This window comes from Pogoniulus pusillus, chromosome 11 (genome assembly GCF_015220805.1).
Source record: "Pogoniulus pusillus isolate bPogPus1 chromosome 11, bPogPus1.pri, whole genome shotgun sequence".
NCBI classification, from domain to species: Eukaryota; Metazoa; Chordata; class Aves; order Piciformes; family Lybiidae; genus Pogoniulus; species Pogoniulus pusillus.
The window spans coordinates 2,314,156-2,334,189 of NC_087274.1; the positions used below are offsets into that span (position 1 = coordinate 2,314,156).

Genomic DNA, 20,034 nt, shown 5'->3' on the forward strand with positions numbered 1-20,034 from the left:
AAAGAGGCGGGGCGATCGCCGGCGGGCCGCGTCACGTGAGCGCGGAGAGCGCGCGGCCGTTGGCAGCGAGGGCTGGTCACGTGGGGCTCCGTGGCCCCGCCCTCTTCCGCGCGGAGGTCCGAACTGCGTCCCGCGCGCGCCTTTCTGCCGCGCCGCTCGCGCCCTGTCAGGCGGCGGCCATCGGGCGGGCCGCGGCGGGGCCGCTCCATGGCACAGCCAGCGTCTCCCCGCGCCTGAGCGCTCCGCTCCCCGCCAGCGCCCGGGGCATGGTGGGCAGGGTCGCCGTGGCCGCCGCGGCCGCCTCGCTCCCCGAGAAAGACGGCGACGCTCAGGTGGGGACGCGGAGGCGGCGGTGGCGGCGGGGTCGAGGGCTAGAGCTGTGGGAGCAGAGACGGGCCTGGGGAGGTAGGCGGAGGATGAGCCTTTGTCGTTCGCGCCTGACACTGCGCGTCTGGAGTAGAGGGGGGAGACGTGAAGCGGTGCCCGCTTCGCGCCGTCCTTGCAACCTGGCGGCCGGTGCCCGGGAGCGCTGTCATCAAATGCCTTCTTGGGGCACCTCAGCGGAGTCCCCGGTAGCCTTGGGAACGAGTGGTTTGAGGTTCAGGAGGTGGGGTTTCGGTTTTTAGCGAGCCGGGAAAGCTCTAAAGGTTTTTGAGCTGTCTTCCGTTAGAGTCGTACAAATATTCTCTTTTATGCTTTGCACAGTGATAGGGATTCTATTATTTTTCCTGAGGTAGTTAAAAAGACGAGTTTCTTCCTAAGATATCTTAGACGTTTCCCCTATAGAAGGGTTATACATCTTTAAGTGACGTTGGAATTGTTTACTAGATACTCTACAGGAGGTCTGGTAAGCATCTCAAGGGAACTGCTGGATAGGTCGGATAAGTTGAAATACACTCCCTGAGCTCTACTGTTAGGAAGTCCCAGCACAGCTGTTCTGAAGCCCCCATAGTCCCTTTCAGTTGTGTTGGTGGGATTGTTATTTTTCCTGAAATTGCAGAGTCTTCATTTCAAGTTTTGACAGCTTTTGAAAACGTGGAGATAAAAGTTGTGTGCAGACACGAGGGGGGTTTACCCTCTGAGAAGTGCTAGTGTCACTGATACATACTGCAGATGCTGCACTGCTTTATTTTACTATGCTGTGTCATGTTGAGTTTGTAAAAAAACAAGGTTCATGTTCATTTTTTTTCATAGCCATGCAAGGAGCAGCGAGAGGAAGATGCTTCTGTGAAAACAATCACAAGATATTTCTCACCATTAGCAAAAGCAGTGGATAAAGTGTTGTCACCACCAAAACCCAACAACATATTGGATTATTTCAAAAAGACATCCCTGCCTGAGAAAGTGACATTCCTAGATGTAGCTGGAGAAAATAAGGCACCCTTGGGTGCCGAAGACAAAGAGTGGACATCACCTTTAAAACCACCTGTGAAGCGCAAGAGGAAAGGGAAAAGAGTGAATGCAAATAAGAAGCTAAGAGAGATGAAAGAATCTGAACATGAAATAGAAATTAGTAGTGATAACAGCAGAGAAACAACAGAACTGAAACAAGAGAGTAATGATTTTATTGCTGTTTGTACTGTATCTGGCCAAAAAAGTACAAGAGAGTTACCAGAAGATAGTGTGCAAAGAGAGAAAGCCACCTGCAGAAAAAGGGCAGAGAAAGTTGGTTCTAGAGGAAATGGAGGAAAAAGTAGGGTAAGAAAATCGAGGAAAAGAAAACAAAACATAAATATGGATCTGTCTGAAAGCTTTTCATCTGAAAACCAGCTGAATGAGAAGTGCAAAAAGGAAGGTGAAGATGGGAAAATGATCCTATCTCCTTCCACAGCTGAGTGTGACACTGCCATTAATGAGCTCAGTGCTGAACCTCATACCAGTGATAAGACATCAGAGATAAAGAATAATATAATAACAGTGTCATTTGAGGACTTCTTGAAGAGTCAGGGAGGAAATAGCATAGATCACACTGAAGAAGACACAAAGCCCACAATGGACACTTCTACAACAAATGTATCATACAAAAGTGATGTTAGTGACCCAGGAAATTGTGAGGAGTCTCAACAGCTACCTCTTAGAACAGTAACTGTCCTTGCACAAGTTCATTCCATTCCCCTTAGATTAGCTTCATTACCTAAGGAGCAAAAAGGTTCTAAGAAAATGGCTTCCATTTTTTTGAAGCAGAAGGGATGTGTCAGGGTGAAAGACCGTAGTTCACCCCTCCTGGACAGTGAGCAACTGGAACAAGTGACTCAGAAAAGAAAATCTAATGTAGTTATTGAGGAGGAAGAGTTGGAGTTGGCTGTGCTAGAGACAGCAGGGTCAGATTCTCTGAAGCCAAAATGTTCTCTGGAAGAAAGGCATCAGTTCATGAAGGCATTTAGACAACCAACATCAGATGTCATAAAAAGTGGAGTCAAAAAGACACCTGGAAAGCAAAAGCAAGTCATTGGAAAGCTTTCAAAAGAAAAAGAAGGACATGAAGATGACATTGCTTCAAACAAAGGATTAGAAAGTGGTGTATTGGAAGGTTGTGTGGACAAATGTACACATTCTAATCCTGAAAACAACAGAATTAAACCCAAAAAACCTAAAAAGTTTCAGAAAAAAGGAAACAGAAGAAGTAAGGCTTCAGGAACTAAGAAAATTCATGTTGCAAATGCTTGTAATGATAATGAAGGTCCGGATTTGGGAGTCAGTGTCCTTCCTAAGAAAAACACCTTAGACCTAAGAATTGCATCAAGTCCAAAAGTGAATGAGAGAAGGAGGAGTTTAAGGCAGAAGAAAATAAAAACATCCACAAACATTACACCTAAAAAGCCCAGGATTAGAAATCCTTTCTCTGAAGCTGAGTTGAGTGACTGTCCTCTACAAGCTTCTACACCAAAAGCCAACAAGCAATCCTTGAGGAAAAGCAACATGTATAAAGCTGAGGTGATTGCTGTGCCTTTTGATGGAAGCAGCCCCATCAGGTAAACATTTCAGAGTCTATTCCATTCTTCTGCACTTTGTTTGCCTGGCAGTACACTGAGAGTGAGAGACAATGGTGAACTGCTTGGAATGCACAGTGAAGCTGTACAGGTACCAATGTGGTAGGTATCAACACAGAAGAACCAAAGTTGGCCTTGTAAAAAAATCCAACTCCCCACACACAACAGAAAATCCCCAGCAACCATCATCTGGAGGGTTGCTTCTGTTTGCAGCACTGTATATTTGAGTGCTTTAGAAAAGGAAATTACCCTCTATTAAGCAGTAATACTTTTCCATTCCCCAATTAGGATGAGGTTTACACGTATAAATGCCAGCACAAAATCCAACAAAGCTGATGCACTGGAAAGTGAAGAGTTTAACACCAGAAGTACAAAGGTAAGTTATTTAACATTGTGTGTTTCAGTGTATGTGCAGGTAATGGTGTTAACACTCAGTGTTGAGGCAAAGTCTAATACAGGATGATGGTTCTGCAGAAAGAATCACAAAATGATTGAAAGGTCATCCAGTCCAACCCCTCCTGCCAGAGCAGGATCACCTAGAGCAGGCCACACTGGAATGCATGCAGGATGATTTTGAGTGTCTCCAGACAAGGAGACTCCACAACTTCTCTGGGCTCGCCCTCACAGTTCCCTTGGAACCTCCTCTGTTTCAGCTTGCACCCACTGGCCTTTGTCCTATCATAGGGCATCCCTGAGCAGAGCCTGGCTGCCTCCTGGCACTGCCCTGCACATCTTTATCACCAGGAATACAATATGGTCAACCCTCCGGCTCCTCTAAGCTATAATCAGCTGCTTAGATGGATATGACAAATTAAACTCCCTTGAGGTCTTCAAGCAAAGCCTGGATGAGGCACTCGGTGCCATGGTCTAGTTGACTGGCTAGGGCTGGGGGATAGTTTGGACTGGATGATCTTGGAGGTCTCTTCCAACCTGGTTGATTCTATGATTCTATGATAATTATTAGGTATTGTTGTTCTTTTGTACTTGAACAGATAAGCTCCACTGCTACAAATCTATCCAAAGCCAAGCAGCTGGTTGAGAAAGCAAAGACTCTAAGGCACAACAGATCAAGGACTAGTGAAGACTCACCCACTCCTGTGCGGCGCTCATCTCGGCAGCAAGCACTTGCTGAAAAGAAAAAATCACAAGAAAATGAGGTAAGCCTGTACTTAAATCTTAAAAATGTATTTTTTTGGTAGTTTTGTAATCCATTTAAGCACCAAGACTCTTCCTTATCTTGCAAATGCTTCTTTTAAAGAAAGAAATAGGTAGATATTGATGCAGTGGGACAGTAAATGTCAAATTGTGACCTAACTGCCAGGCATAGACTGGAAAGCTCATCCAAAAGCAGATCTGTAACCTGCCACAGGTGGTCACACTAGAAGTAACCATTTCTTAGTGGACAGCAAGGGGTCTCTTTCAAATCTCTAGGTTTTTACATAAGGAAATAGAGAGTCATTCTGGCCTTCACTGATATATTTGAGACCTTACTCTATATCCTTTTTCTCTGCAAGTGGTAAAGTATCAGATAATCTCCAAAATCTGTTGGCTAACATCAAAGCTGTCTGACAGTTTCTTAGTTTTCTCAGCACCAATCACTAAGTTGGTAAAGGAGAGAAGCAAGTCCTTCCTCTCTCATTTCATTTGTTTGCTCTCCAGGACTCAGTAATAATTTTAGATTCAAGCCATGATCCTCCAACTGTGCAGGATGGGAAGCAAAAGAATCTTAGGAGCTTAAATGATGTTCTGGGGAAGATGTCTAGAAACCTGAAGGTTGTGAAGAGGTCAAAAGGTAATTGGATTTTACTGAATGTGTTATAACTTCACTTCTCCGAAGCTGCCTTTGCAGCACATTCATCCTCTGATATATGAGACTCTAATGTAGGCCTTTTATGACACAAGGTAATACTGCTTTGATTTTTCTTTACTCAGGGAAAACTATTTGAAGAGCTGCTAATAATATACCACATTTGGCTGCCTCCTAATTTAAGGAGGTTTTAATGTTGCAGAAAATAACACCTACACTGATGAAGTAACTAGAAAGGGAATTAGAATTTTGTTCAAATGCTCAGCATGCCCTTGGGATAGGAGACTCACTGACGTTATTAAATAGAATGTATAGTGACAGAGAAGCAGGGTTAGAATCCTCTACCAGTGCTAATCATAACTTTTGTTTTCTTTTTAAAGCAAAACTGGGATGCTCACCTGCCTTCCTAGGCAGAAATGCTCAAACCTCTGCAAGTGAACCCATTGTGATCTTTGATGAGAGCAGGTCAGTTCGCAGGACTGCAGTGGCTGAAGAATTCAAATTTATGTCAAGGTTCCTTCAATGTCCTTCGTTTTACAAATTTAAATGTACTTAACATGAACATTTATTCCCCATTCCAATAAGTACTTTTAAATTTTACTGACCAATATGTTACTCTGCTTGCACAATTTTGGGGTTTTTTTGGAGAGCTGTTTTCCTCAAGTGCTGTTGTTTTAGATGGTTGAAAGTGCACTCAGTGAGCAATGAAAAACAAATCCTAAATTGCATATGAGGATAGAAAACCAGAGAGGAACATTTTTTAAGTGAAATTCTCTAACATAAAATTTGAATGTACATTTACTAAACTTCAGTTAATTTTAGCAGCTTTCCCAGACTTTAACTCATGTAGAGGTGAATGTGATTAAATTGTGATGTAAGCCTCACCTAGCTGGTACGTTACATTACCTTTTTCCCTGTCTGTTTTCATTAAAGCCAAGATGCATCTGAGAACTCTCAAGATGATGATCAGTTCAGAGCAAAACGTGAATTCTTGATGAGTGGATTGCCAGACTCCTTGAAGAGACAGATTGCAAAGAAAGCAGCAGCAATGGAAGCTTACTCCCTTGCAAGCTCCTGCTTTAGGACTGTTGTCCATGTACAGCAGAAGGATGACTGTAAGCTTTTATTCAGCCATTCTGTAAATGTGTAGCATAACCCCAGTAAATCTGTCCAGAACAGCAGGAATTATAACTAGAATAGCTGGAAGTTCTCTCTTGGTTTGTGTTGCAGGAAGACAAGAAGCTTCCAGTGAGATGTTTTTGAATACACAGTTAATTTGCTGCTGAAATATGCATAGAATCAACCAGGTTGGAAGAGACCTCCAAGATCACCCAGTCCAACCTAGCACCCAGCCCCAGCCAATCATCTAGACCATGGCACTAACTGCCTCATCCAGTCTTCTCTTGAACACCTCCAGGGATGGTGACTCCACCACCTCTCTGGGCAGCCCATTCCAATAGCAAATCACTCTCTCTGTGAAGAACTTCCTCCTAACCTATTATGTACATTTATAGGTGGGGATACAAAATTCTTAATACTTAGTCCAAAACCATTTGTCTTTCAAGTTCCAGTTTGGAAAATTGATATCACATTGGACTGGTTGTTGCAGAAACCATTTCCTTCTGTCAAAGGCTCAACAAGCAAAAGCACAGCCCATTTCTTTATATGAAGTGTAGGAGTGTGCTACAGTGTTCTTAAAGGGCATGACAGAAAAGCAGAAGGTAAAATAGAACAGAGTTTACCCTTGCAAACCAACCAAAAGAATCAAAATATAAGCACCTGCCCTACAGAGACCTGGTGAGTGCACAAGTTGCTGCTCTTTAGAATGAGAAGAGACCAGGAGAAACTTACCGGAGAAATGTTATGTGCAAAAATGTGCAAATTTGTTCTGCTTGTGGGAAGTGGAATTAATAAAGAAGAAAAGGTTGATGCAGTGTAAGCTAAATAAGTTTCACTTTGATATGCTAAAGCTGTAATTATGAGTATTTGCTCTTCTTGCTGTAGGATGGTTTCATCTGTTAAAGTTTCCTCTTGTTTGTGTTTGAAGGTTGTCCAATGTGGAAACTGAAATTGCCATCGTGTCCTCTCTTAACTAAGCTAAGGAAACTGAACACTGAAGTCACTAATGTCACAAAAGTCACTCTCTCACTTGGTGAATTTTCCACTGTGAATTCAAAACTACCTGGAAACCATTCTGCTCCTGTGGTCAGTACCTTCAAGTGGGAGGTTGTGTTGTGAGAAGATTGAATTTTTGTTTCTTGTTAGGACTTCCCTTCTGAAAAATAACCCTGTAGTTTGGATATAAGTCAGTCTTGCATTATTTTTTTCCCTTTTGTATAATTTACCCATTCTGCATTGCAATATTAAGCAATTTTCAAGGCTTTCTCTTAATTCCTGTGTTTACCAAGACAGTGACCATAGCAGTTGTACAAAACTCAGTGTCATTCTGTGTGATAGTTGCAAGTAGTAGTTTTGTGTGTTTGTTTTTACAGCTTTCTGGCCACCGACCAGTTTTTCCTGATGCATTCAGGAAAGATTTACTGGATGAGATCATGTCTTCAAATTCTCAATTTCCTGTGAGAAAATACTTCTACAAGTTCCTGAAAAGGCAAACAGAACGGCTGGGGTTTGAAACCAGTGCACAAGGTTAGTAATCTATGGCTGGGGTTTGAAACCAGTGCACAAGGTTTGCACTGTGTAGGAAGAAATAAACGCTCCCTCACATTCCCTCTGCCATGAAAAGGCAGCTTGGAATTTTGGTTTCAGTGAAGCACAGAATCCTAGAATGGCTTAGATTAGCAGAGGCACAAGGCCTCATCTAGCCTAGGGTTGAACACCTCCAGAGAGGACGCAACCACAGCCTCCCTAGGGAACCTATTCGAGTCTCACCACCCTCTGACTAAGATCCAGTCTAAACCTGTTCATCTTAAAAACCATTCCCCCTTATCCTCGTAAGAGTTTCTCTGCAGTCTTCCTGTAGGATCCCTTCAGGTATTGGAAGAAATTGTGAAGGAATGCTGCTCTTAGAAATAAATTGGTCCTCATATTTCAAAACATCTGGCCTAAATGATTTAAATATGGTTTAAACAATCATAGTTGTAATAGACATAGTCTGAAAGCATATTTTTGTTTACTTAGAGAGCAAAGAAGGCACTGCAAATCCTGAGGTAAATCAGAAACATTCTGACAACTGGAAGGAAACTAAGAGGAAAAGGAAAGAAACAGAAGACCACAAATCAAAAAGAAGGAAACAAGCTGAAGGTACAGAGGCTGAAATAAAATCTAGAGCATCCAGGAACCTTGTTTCTGCTGTTTCTGGAGGAAAACAAGCAGAGACACAAGCAACACACCTGGAAAGAAACAAGACTCAGAAAGCAGCTGTTATGATGGAAGAGACTGAGTATTTATCAGAGCCAAATGCACTTTCAGGTAACCACATTCCTGTTTGATTCCCACAGTGCAAAGAGAAGGAAACTATCTGTGATTCATGTCAGCTTCTGCTGTGATGCAGAAATCATGACTTGTCTTAATTTTGTACTGGACTTCATCACCTCTTTTGCATGAAGTAGTATCTAAAAATTGATTATGTTTCATCTCTAGGTGTTGAAAAGGAAGACATGCTCTGGACAGAAAAGTATCAGCCTCAAGAGTCCAGTGAACTTGTAGGGAACAAGAAAGAAATTGAAAGGCTGCACAGGTCAGAAGTGGTGGCATGGATCCCTTCTTAAAATAACTCAATCCATCATATTACTTAGTTATGCTGAAAGCAGTGAGGTCAAGTATTTCACAGTATGCTTGAATAACACTTACAGGGGGTGTGTTTGTGACCTTTGTTTTGGTTTATTTCCAGAAAGCTGCAGAAACAAGTTGTCAGTTGGTGTGAGTGACCTTTGGCCATGGTTTCTCTTACAGTAAGCCTGAGTAGCTTGTGTGATGTGGTACAAAGCACCCATGAAATGCTACACCAGGCTGGGGGATAGCGAGGAACGCTGAAGTAACTAGTGCCCTTAAAACTGATTTTGACTCAACTTGTATCAGGTTCACTAAGCTTGCAAACTATGAATGAGACACAGGAACTCACCAGTACTTGTGTGTGCTTCACTACAAGCCTGGTTGTGAGCTGAATGCATTTCCTCTGCTTCTGACAGTGGTTTAGCACTCAAATCCATCTCATGTACTGTGCTTTCAGTTGACTAAAACCCACCCAGAAAACTTATTGTGGCTGTTAGGCCGAATTTAAAGGTTTGTTTACAAACAAAGTATAAATGACAAAGCCTTTTCCACTCTTAAATAGTTTGCTGAATGATTTATTTATATGCAATCAACTAATAGAATGTGAAGTGACTAAGGAATCCTTTCTTACAAAAGAGTCAAACCCAGAGCAATTAATACATTTGATTTTGGCAACCTGTTATAGTGGGAGGTGTCCCTGCCTGCTGGGACAGGGTTGGAACTAGATGATCTGTGAGGTCTCTTCCAACCTAAACCATTCTATAAGGCACTTGGTGAGTTTGATAGGTGGTGTTTCCTACTTTTATGTTCTGTTACACCTGAGTTTGGTTTGTTTTATTCAGTAGTGATTTTTACTTTTTGTTCTGTTTCTTCCTTTTACAGTTGGCTAAAAGAATGGAAAAAAAGAGCTGATTGGGAAGAAAAAAGAAATCAGAAAGGGGAAAAGGAGGACAAAGAGCATCAAGGTGCTGACAGACGCTAGATTCACTGATTTTCTGTTAAAGATGGTGTAAAAGTGATAACTCTTTGACCAGTCCTTCTTTTTCTTTTAAACAATTCTACAGATTCTCTGGACAGCCTTGACTTCAAAGATAGTAAATCTGATCTTGAGGAAGAGACTGGCCTTTGCAATACGGTTCTGATAACTGGCCCACCAGGAGTGGGGAAAACTGCTGCAGTGTATGCTTGTGCCCAGGAGCTGGGGTTTAAGGTTTGTGAAGCCTCAGCACTCTCACTTGTAACTAGTGAGATGAAAGCATTCGCGATAGAAGGTGTCTAAGTTTTTGTAATGCCCTTGCAGATATTCGAAGTCAATGCCTCTTGCCAGCGCAGTGGCAGACAGATACTGTCCCAGCTGAAAGAGGCTACCCAGTCTCATCAAGTGGACAAAAAGGGCGTTAATGCACATAAACCTTGCTTCTTCAACAGCTGCAGCACTGCCAAGTCACCCAGTGAGTTTCACATTGGTATCTCTTGGGGTTTTTTAGTTTGGTGGTTGATGTTTTCTGGTTTGATGGCAGGTTTTGTGGGGAGGAGGGAGTTGCCTGTTTGGTTGTGATGGTGGTGGTGTTTTTTAGGAACTGAGTTCCCAAAACAATTTTTTGACAAATTGTTTTTAAAAAAATAGCAAATTTCAGCTTCCATGACTGTAATAATAAGAAAGGTTCAGTTGCTTAACACAACTATATACCAAATAGTGACTTTTCTCCAAATGACTGTCTGCTGACTATCTGAAATTACTTCTATAGTGGTAGGATAAAGTGCTAGGGCACTTGAATAGAAAGTTGAGCAGGAAGCATTCTTCTAACAGGAAAAAGGTAAAATAAGCAGAAATCAACATAATTAAAAAATGTATTCTCATCTAATCAAGTCATCTTGGCTGCTTGTCCTAGATACAAAACTGGTATTTGCTCAGAGTTAGCCTGAGAAATGGCACTTTGAGATAGCATTTCTAGCTGAAGTTTTATATTGAACATATCTTGCAGAAAAAATGTATTCTCCAAAGAAAATTGTCTCACCAAGAAAGCCTCCACAGTCACCAAAAGGAGCAGGAATAAAGCGCAGCTTGGCCCCCAAAACACTTGCAAACTACTTCAAAATTTCTTCCAAACGGAAAGATAATGGTGGTGCAGGGCAGAGCAAAGGTAGGGATTGCTCTTGGGTTATTGGTTGCTTCTGGAGTTGGAAAAGCCCCAGTATGGCTACACACACAGAAAGGGTAGAGCACACTTGTTACACTCCAGCTGCAGGCAAGAGATACTGAGCACATCTCGGGTACACTTAACCACTCAGGAAACAGTTATTCCTCTGTTGCTATGTGGCGTAGACAATCTGAAGTTCCATTGGCTTTTCTTAGTTGTTCAGAGTTAGCTTTTAGTTTAGTTTAAGATTTTCTTCCAGAGCATTTAGGTAAGAGAAGATAAATTAAAAACTCTCTACAAAAACACAGCTCAGTGCCTTTTTCAGCTTGGTGTGGAATGGTCTTTGTGCTGGGTGGTCTATAGATAGCAAAATGACTGCTGAATTAAATGGTGTCAATCTCCCTTTACTTCCCGCATAATTCTTTTCCTATCTATAGGAGATACTCAGCATTCACGTGAAGAAAAGAAAGATGCTCAAATTAAGTCAATAAACAAAGAAGTAGAAGGAGGAGAACCAAACAGGAAAAGTGCAACATCTCTCATTCTGTTTGAAGAGGTAAAGTTGTGTGACATAAGTTGGAGCGATGTGTCCTTGTGTTCTGTTTAAAGAATTTCACTTCATTTCCCTTCCTCCTTGACACTTCAAGTGTGATGACTGTCAGCTTCCTAGGAATTAACTCAGTGTTTAATGATCTCATCCTCCTGAGTCCTGTTTTTAATCCTGGATCATTATTTTACGAAGTTGTTTTAGAAGATAAAGGAATTTATAATCTGTTAGCAGTTGTTCACAGTCAGAACAGTGTGCAGGATTCTGCTGGTTTAATCCTTTGTGTCAGAAGTATTGGCTTATAATTTTCCACTACTTACACACATGGAGACACTTTAAAAGTCCCAATTAACACCCTCGTATCTAAGCCCACATGAAATTCTTCTTTTATTTTAACCTCTTACCCAAAAATGTCTTTGACTCTTAATCTAAGAGTATAAAATTGAGGCAAATAATGTAATTTTGAGTAAATATGAGTTATTGGTAAACAGTGTAAGTCATAAATATTGCCAAATGTGGCTTGATCCTACAGGTCACTAGTAAAATTCCATTAAAAACCAAACTCCTAAAACCACATGGATGTGGTCCTGGACAATCTGTCATTGGTGCTGTCCTTGCTCCTGCATGTTCCAGAAGCCTCTCTTAATGCTGAGTCTTGCTCAGTCATCACCAGTCCACCTTCACCCACAGCCTGTCCTGTTCTGTGGCTAAAGCTGTTGCTACTTTGCACTTGCTTTGTTCTCTGCAGGTGGATATCGTATTTGATGAAGATGCAGGATTTCTAAGCGCAGTAAAGACCTTCATGGCAACTGCAAAGAGACCTGTAATTCTTACAACCAGTGGTGAGTAGAGGTGGTGGCACCAGTTGAGAGGCAGAAAAACCTCTTCCAGTGTGGTGGTTTAAATTTTGATGATTGCTGCTAAAGGTCAAATTTCAATGAGGATATAAAGCAAATGTTTCAGTATTTGAATCAGGGTCCCGGATGCTCCGGTGGGTGAAGAACATAGCTTTGAACATAATGTCATGACAGTTCACTGATTGTCTCCTCATCTAGATCCAACATTCAGTTTAATGTTTGATGGCTGTTTTGAAGAGATCAACTTTAAAACCCCTTCCTTGGTAAGTCTGTGTTGCAAATCCAGACATGTCCTATGCAAGCAGTTGTGAGCTAATTCAAGTCAGATGCTGATGTGTTGGTGTAAGGTTATGTTGTCTGAGGTACCAGATCTGTTTCATCAGAAGGCTGTTTGGGGTGGGTTATGCAAGGATGTGCAAGAAGATATTTATCTTTACAGATAGAACTTCTATTATTAACCTGGGAGAGTTATTTTCTCAACTGTTTAATATTTGAGAGAATTACAATAAGAACATCACTTACTTTAGTTTTCAGGATTTAGTAGTTGAAGTGAAGTGAGGATTAGTCTCCTCCCTCAGCTACCCCAAGCAAAAAAGTACAAGTGGAAACGGCCTCAAGTTGTGCCAAGGGAGATTTAGGTTGGACATTGGGAACAATTTTTTTTCTCTGAAGGGATTGCCAAGCCCTGGAATAGGGCTTAACTCTCCCACATGGACTTGTTCAATTCTGTTCAATTAATTTAATACACTAATCTTTCTGTAGGAAAAGGAAATTACTTGCTTCTGTGTGCTGTTGAGCCTGTGTGGAAAGAGTTGTTTCAGTGGTCTGTGTCTAACTTTGTTTAGATGAATGCTGCCAGCTATCTGCAGGTGCTGTGTCTGGCTGAGAACCTGCGAACAGATGTGAAAGACTTAGCTGCTCTCCTAGCTACAAATAACTGTGATATCAGACAAAGTGTTCTCTACTTGCAATTTTGGGTTAGAAGTGGAGGTGGATACTTGAAAGACAAATGTTTGGCACATCATGGTAGGTCAATTTTATTTAATTTAAAAACCCCTCTATCTTAACATGAATTTGATTAATTCAGATCATTCTTAGACATGCAGGAAGAGTAGAGATTTGGGGGTTGTTGAACTAAGCTTGATTTGATTATTGCACCTACCATTTTGGTACTTAATCATCTTCCTTTCCTCTTCTGAGTAGCAAAAGTGGGTAGGAGCAGGAAGCCAGCAGTAGCTTCACTTCAACTCAGAGTCTGCAGCTCTTTAGCTGAGTTCTAGTTAATTCACCTAGAAGAACTGAAAAGGGAGAAATACTGGACAAGCAGGCAGGAAGTGAAGGGATTTGATCCCAAAGGATAGAGGAGTGTCCCCAATGGGTGTGGGGGGAAGATGGTGTGTAAGCAAGCAACAGAGACTGGGGTGTAAAAGGAAAAGAAGAGTTACTCACAAAGGGAGAGTGGGCAGATGAGTAAATAGATAAAACAGGGATGGTGAGCAGGGAGGAAATGGCTAATTTCAGCTGCCATATTCACCCAGACCTGCAGCAGGAGGTGGTGGTTGCAGTGTTACTTAGAAAAGTTGAGGCCAAGAGGATAAAAATCAACTTGGTGCAATTATTTCTCTGAGTAAAACATGTTCTCTGTGCAGGAGGAGAGGAGACAGATAAAGCAGAGCGCATAACCCCTTCTGAAAAGACTACTGATGCCAAGAGTGATCTCTCTCAAGCTGGTGCCTGTCTTCAGGAATCTCCAAAATGTGATACAGGCTGTGTAGAGACTTTGCTTGGCCTTAAGAATATCCTGTTGCCTTCAGAAGATTTGTTTACATTTCTTAAGGTATTTTTGTAGTGGTAAGGTAACACTTGGAATGGCTGCCAGGTACCTGGTGTGACTGTCACTATGAGCAGCAGTTTCAGGCACTAAATCTGTGTGAAAGTTTGTTGTAGAAGTTAGGGGATTCTGTTGGTATTAAACAAAACCTGAACTGGGGCAGATTCCTGCAAGCAAAACAGTCCATTGCCTCATGGATACAAAGCCAGGAGTGTGAGATTTGCTCTAATAACATTTTAATTATTTTTTTAAATATCTGAATGTATTTTTTTTTGCAATTATTTTACAGCACAAAATAACTCCTGGGGAGAAATGTAATAAACTGATGCAGCTTCTTACAGAATTCCAGCTGAAGAAAGTGGATTTTATGTACAACAATCTTGAACTGCTTCTTCCCTTACCAGTGCAAGTCCTTTCAAACCAGTCTGAAGCCTCCAGCTCTATACCTGAAAAGACTGCTGTAGTTTCTTCAAAATCCAGACCTACTAACAGTTGTTGCTCTAGAAAAAGTACCCTTGGGAAAAAGTCTAAAAAGTCTAAGAACCAGAAAAGACTTCAAATATTAGATGATAGTGATTTGTTTGATGCTGGACTGAATTATTCAGCTGAGTTCCTGACTTTGCCATCAGATACATCATATGCTGAAGTGAGTACAGAAAAGTCAGAATTGATGAATAAAGAAGAAAAAGACATTAAGACTGAAACTTCAGCAAATGAGCAAAGGTCTACTCTTGATTTCCAGTGTCTGAGTTCACTGGCAGAATTCGTGGAGAACATGTCTTTCTTGGACTGCTGTGTCAACACCAGGGAACCTCTGGAGTTTTGCAGAGATGAAGGATTTAGTTGGACAAATGGCAAAATCAAAACTGGTCTTTGTGATGAATTCAGTATAGAAAATACTGATTGGTGGGGTTCCCAGAGCTGCAGTGAAATACAGGCAGCTATAGAAGCACTCAGTTTTAACAAATGTTCTCTTAATATTTCACAACACTTGGAGTCTTCTTTGAGTACCAGTAGAACACCCAAAAGTGATCAGCTGGAGGGACCTGCCTTGCATGTCTCACACACAAGAGATTGTGTATCCTTCAGTCAGTCAGCTGATCTAAGGTAAGATTTTGCCAATGCTTCCAGAACAGAATGCAGTAACTTGTCAAGAAGAGCATTTCAGAAGGTGTAGGAGAGTTTCAGATGCTATGTGTACACACTCAGACCAATGTGAATCTCATCAGTGTGCCACTAGAATGCTGGGAGATGTTGTACACTGCTTGTAACTGCTTGGCAATCTCTGCAAAAGTGACTTTTCTTGTTTTGAGTGAGCTGACTCTACTGCTGGTCAGGAATGGTAGCCTCTATCTAGTTAGTTTTAAAATTAACACTGTCACTTCCCCCCCTCCCCAGATACAACCCAGAAAACTAAAGGAATGGCTTTACCAAGATAAACAGACATCCTGAAATGGGTTCTGAAAGCACTACACATGTACATGAATCATAGAACAGCTTAGGTTGGAAGTGACCTCAAAGATACTTCATGGTGTGTTAATTGCAGAGGTGGTGGTTGATGGTGACCTAACAAAATGCAGAGCAAAGTTGCTGCCAATGTTTTGTAGTACCTTATGGTAATGAGGACTAACCTTTAGTATATTCTAAAAGATGAAAGAATGCATTGCTGCTAGCAAGTGTGGATATGAAAGATTGTTTTTAACATAAGCAAATCATCATACCTGAAATGGGTGTAGTGATGGCTAAAGCCTGCTTGAGTGTCTGAGGAGGGAAATAACTCAGCCTGGTAATTGGGTCAGCATCCAGAGGAACAGGGTCAAAATGGATCCCACCATTCAACCTGCAACCAAGTTTGGTCACTATATCATGAGTGGTAGGTTGGATCTCATATTCAGATTCTGGCAAATGCCAGTCACTTCATGTTTTTTATCTGGAGGCCACAGATGCTTCTGGTTATTTTGTCTGACATATATCAGTAGCTGGTGAAGACCTGCCCCAGAGTAGATTTCCTAGTTAAAAGCACTGGCCAAACAAACTGCTGTTCTTCATGCTTCTGTCTGAGCACAGTTTTGTGGTGCTGTGTAAGCAGCAGACCATCAGAAGCTGCAGGCATCTGGTCCATTGGGGTGCAGTTTTGGCCATCAATATGTTTAATGGAGTTTAAAACCATTGAATTTGACCTTAAAGGGACTTGGATGTTCTTGAACACAAAACAATAAAGTTCCATTTTCCACTGCAGCATTCACAGAAAGGCACAGAAGAGGCTGGCAGTCATCAGAACTGTGTTTTCCAGAAGTCCTGTCAACATGGGTAATAAGCAAGCCAGCATCCTGGAATACCTGCCTGCTCTTCGCAGTATCTGTAGGTCTGAGAGCCTTAAAGAGCAAGGGAAGACTAAAAGAAGGTGAGGTTTGGTTCTCCTAACTCTTGCTAGATTTCAGTGGACGTGGTCCTTTAGAACTGTAATAAAACATGTTGGCAGTTGTAGACAAGAGAAGTGAACATTTGCCTCTCCTAATACTGAAAGCATGGCCTTGTATTTGAAATAACTTTGTCCTCTCACACTTTTACTCTTCTTTTTATAGATTCTTGCATTATCTTGAAGGGATTCATCTGGAAATACCCAGACCAATGCTAAATGGTCTGTCTTCAGACTTCCCTTAACACTGCTAACACCAGAAGTACCTTGTGCCTAATGGTGGGGTTCTCACCATAGTATGATTTTGTTGTTTTTTTGAACCTCATTATTTTATTGTATATTCAGAGCCATTTGTATATTAAATTTCTATAAGTATTTAAAGTAATGTATATAATCCATTGTCGTGATACTGCTCTCCACAGCTGAACTGTGGGTTTGTTTGGTGCTGGTCCAAGAAGTGCATTTATAATACTAAATGCACAAACAAAATCACCAGGTACTACTCCTTGCTATCTCCTTTGTAATTTGTGTCTCACATAGCCAGGAGTCCTTTTGTGACAACCAACTTTGACACCTTCCACAGCAAAGCTGCTCTCTTCTGAGGGGACTTGTTTTCTGTTCACTGCAAATTCAGAAAGAAGCTTAAGTGTTAAACAACTCAGGGTGGGAGGGGGCAGGAAGAGGATGTCACAAGTCTTGTAAAGTGTCAAGGAGTAAAAGCAACTCCTCACTAAGGTAAAGTCCTCGCAAAGCACTGTGCCTCCACCTACATACATTTCTATACACTCATTCCATTTCACTATTTACAGCTGCCAGATATGCCAGTGAAGCCTCTGCAAAGGTAGAGAAGTGATTACTGTAGCTCAAGAGGGTGTCAGAGCTTAGGCAGGATTTTGTAAGTAACAATTATTCCTGTATTTCTCTGGGTTTACTTCTAGTCTTGTATAGTGTGTCCTATTTTTATTCTTCCTTTTGTACTTGAGCAGACTCAGCCTGATTATTTGTGATTCAATCTCTTTTTATACATTTGTGAGACTTTGCTACACTTCTGAACATTTCAGTTGTATGAAAAGTAAGACTCCTAAATCTTAATGTTTGCAGCCCATGAAAGGGGTTTTTAGCAGGAACTATTCCAACCATGTCTTTTTCCACCTTTATATTGCAGTTGGATTGTTTCTCTTCCAACTGAGGCAGCTTGGTGCCCTGCAGTGGTCCTGTACTTACCTCATTGTCTCTGTAATAGTAAGGAAAGCCATTTTCTATTATGTTTAGCTCTCATCTTACATTTTTCATGTCTTTGAAGATGTTCAGGAATGAGAAATATTTATGAAAAGAGTAAATTATTTTAAGCTTCTTCATTGTAGATAACAATCTTTGTAGCTTAATCTTAGCCCCGAACTATCCGATAAGAATGAAATGAAGTGGCTGTTAAAGTGAGTTGAGTTGGTGTAGCAATGGTCTAAACATCTCCTGTACATTTTTGTAAAAAAATAAATAAAAACACTTTCAAAGGAAGGAGGTTGTTTACTTTCTAAAGGCAAGCTCAAGGGGCCTAGGTGCTCTCACAACTCTCCCTCCACCCACACAGGAGGGAAAGTAGCACAAAAGAACCCTATGGGTTGAGGTAAAGAGTTTTACTGGAAGCGATCCAATACCTGTTTAGAATCATAGACTCAGCCAGCTTGGAAGAGACCTCCAAGATCATCCAGTCCAAACTCTCACCCAGCTCTGTCCACTCAACCAGACCATGGCACTAAGTGCCTCATTCAGTCTTTGCTTCAATACCTCCAGGGACAGAGACTCAACCTCCCTGGGCAGCCCCTTCCAATGGCAAATCACTCTCTCTGTGAAGAACTTCCTCTTAACATCCACCCTACACCTGAGCCTGTTTACAGAAAAGCACAGTGCAGAAGCAGTGCCCAAACTCTTCTCCCAACTGCGCAGTGGCACCCCCTAGGAGAAAAGCTTTACACCTCAACCTGGAAACTGGGGGCGTTGGCTGGAATAGGAAACCTCTCCCAATCTGAACTTCAAGCCCGCTGCTACTTTGTTCCAGCCAGCACTTTTACTGTGAAGCTAGCGTGACAGCAGCATGGGATCAGTAGCAGCAGCAGCTTCAGCCCAACTCATGATCTCACCAGACTACAGTGGTGACCTACATCAGTTGGAAATAGGCCCCATAAGGTTTTATTAATGTAGGAAATGATTGGGTAATTCAGAAGACAAAGTAGAAATGGAGGACAAATTGCCTTCTTTGAAGTCAACACTCTGGTTCTAACAAGTGCCTTGAGAACCTTTTTATAGACTCTTAAGGCTGTGGTGTCCAAAATGGAAGGGAGAATTCAAATATTTCACTTGGTAACACACTTAGTTATGTGCAATTACCACATAAACCCAAGTCAAACTGGTTTGAAAGATAATCTACTTGTGATGATTCATTTCAGCTCAGCTAAACTAGCAACTTTGCACATGTTTGTATCAAGTATGAACATCTTTTGTATGCTAGAAGAAAGAAAAGCTTCCTTGAGGGATGGGCTGGTCTTGAGAGAAAGATCTGAGGCTGGTTTTGATTAACTCAGCTTAAAAGGAAATGCTTCACAAGACCACTCTAGGACTGCGGAAGTCACCTACTTTTGACTCAGAATGTCTTCCTGCAGTAGTTTGGGCTCAGCTTAGTGCTTTATCCTGCCCATCTTGTGTCTCTTATGCTGTTTCCACAGTGTGCAAGTGCAACCCAAGAAAAAAATGAGCTGCTCTTAGGAGCAGAAAACTTTTTTTTTTCAAAACAGAGGGAAACAGTCTCAGGCACCTTGGGAATGACTGAAGATACCTGGAAAAGACAAAGCCCAAGCTGTGAACTACCTCAACAGAAGAATTCAGGGAAACCAAAAGTAAAAAAAGGGAGTTTCACAATGACTCTGCACCTTAAGTAACAGCTTCTGCTATGGGTACAATTTAAAAACAAAAAAGCAGCAAAGGTTCTGGTGGGAATCTCAGCTGAGCTTCAAGCTTTTCTTGCCTTGTCCTGTCATTCCAACACTGCTTTCTAGAATGCCAGTGAAGGAGACATTATTCTGCAATCCCATGAGTAATACAGAAAAAGGCAGTTAAAGCCTCAGGCATGTGTGTGCAAGCCTGTGCTGCGCTAGCACTACTGCAGGGGAGGAGGAGGGAAGGATCTCTTTACGAGCAAAATTATCTCAGTTTCTAAAAGCCCTGAACCAAAGCAAGCTCTACCTTGACAGCTGAGGGCTGGGAAGGACATGTGTGTCCCTTGCAAAGCTCAGCGTCTGAGTGTGTCCCTGAAGCTCAGCATCTGAGTCTGACACAGAAAAATCCTGATGCTACAGAGCAGTGCTGGGTGGTTTTGGTGGTATGTTTGTAATGAATATAAATATCCACCTTGCAAATGTTGTAGAGATTCTCTTGTTTGTTTTACAGGATCTGGAAGAACAGCACAAATATTGAGCTAGCAAAAGAGATTCAGTGTGTGGCTTGCAAGAACATTCACTCTGGGCAAAATTAAAGCCATGTTTACATTCTAGTATGCAACAGTTCTTCAGGGGTGAGTGCCAAAAAACTTTATGTAGGTAGCTAAACACCTCCATTTCTCAGGTATTCTGCTCTGTATTTTATGGCTTCATGATATTTAAAAGCAAATGAAAGGTACAATGCCATTTAGTACCTAAAACGATGGAAAAAACGTGTCA

General features: G+C 41.6%; 1 protein-coding gene across 2 annotated transcripts; it reads left to right on the forward strand.

Annotated features, from left to right (window-relative positions):
* Nucleotides 1–121: 121 nt before the first annotated feature.
* ATAD5 (ATPase family AAA domain containing 5) lies at nucleotides 122–17,839 on the forward strand. Of its 2 annotated transcripts, XM_064150534.1 has the most exons (23): nucleotides 122–332; nucleotides 1,195–2,972; nucleotides 3,279–3,366; nucleotides 3,983–4,147; nucleotides 4,650–4,782; nucleotides 5,178–5,262; nucleotides 5,731–5,912; nucleotides 6,845–7,002; nucleotides 7,290–7,443; nucleotides 7,936–8,226; nucleotides 8,398–8,494; nucleotides 9,412–9,494; nucleotides 9,594–9,739; nucleotides 9,830–9,980; nucleotides 10,515–10,673; nucleotides 11,108–11,226; nucleotides 11,966–12,059; nucleotides 12,273–12,337; nucleotides 12,920–13,100; nucleotides 13,724–13,911; nucleotides 14,195–15,012; nucleotides 16,145–16,309; nucleotides 16,491–17,839. In XM_064150534.1, exons 1-23 carry the CDS (start codon nucleotides 267–269, stop codon nucleotides 16,567–16,569), a joined length of 5,445 nt encoding a protein of 1,814 aa, XP_064006604.1. In that variant the 5' UTR covers nucleotides 122–266; the 3' UTR covers nucleotides 16,570–17,839. The 2 variants fall into 2 exon arrangements, with proteins under 2 accessions (XP_064006604.1, XP_064006605.1); XM_064150535.1 differs by lacking the exon at nucleotides 10,515–10,673.
* The last annotated feature ends 2,195 nt before the right edge of the window (nucleotides 17,840–20,034 follow it).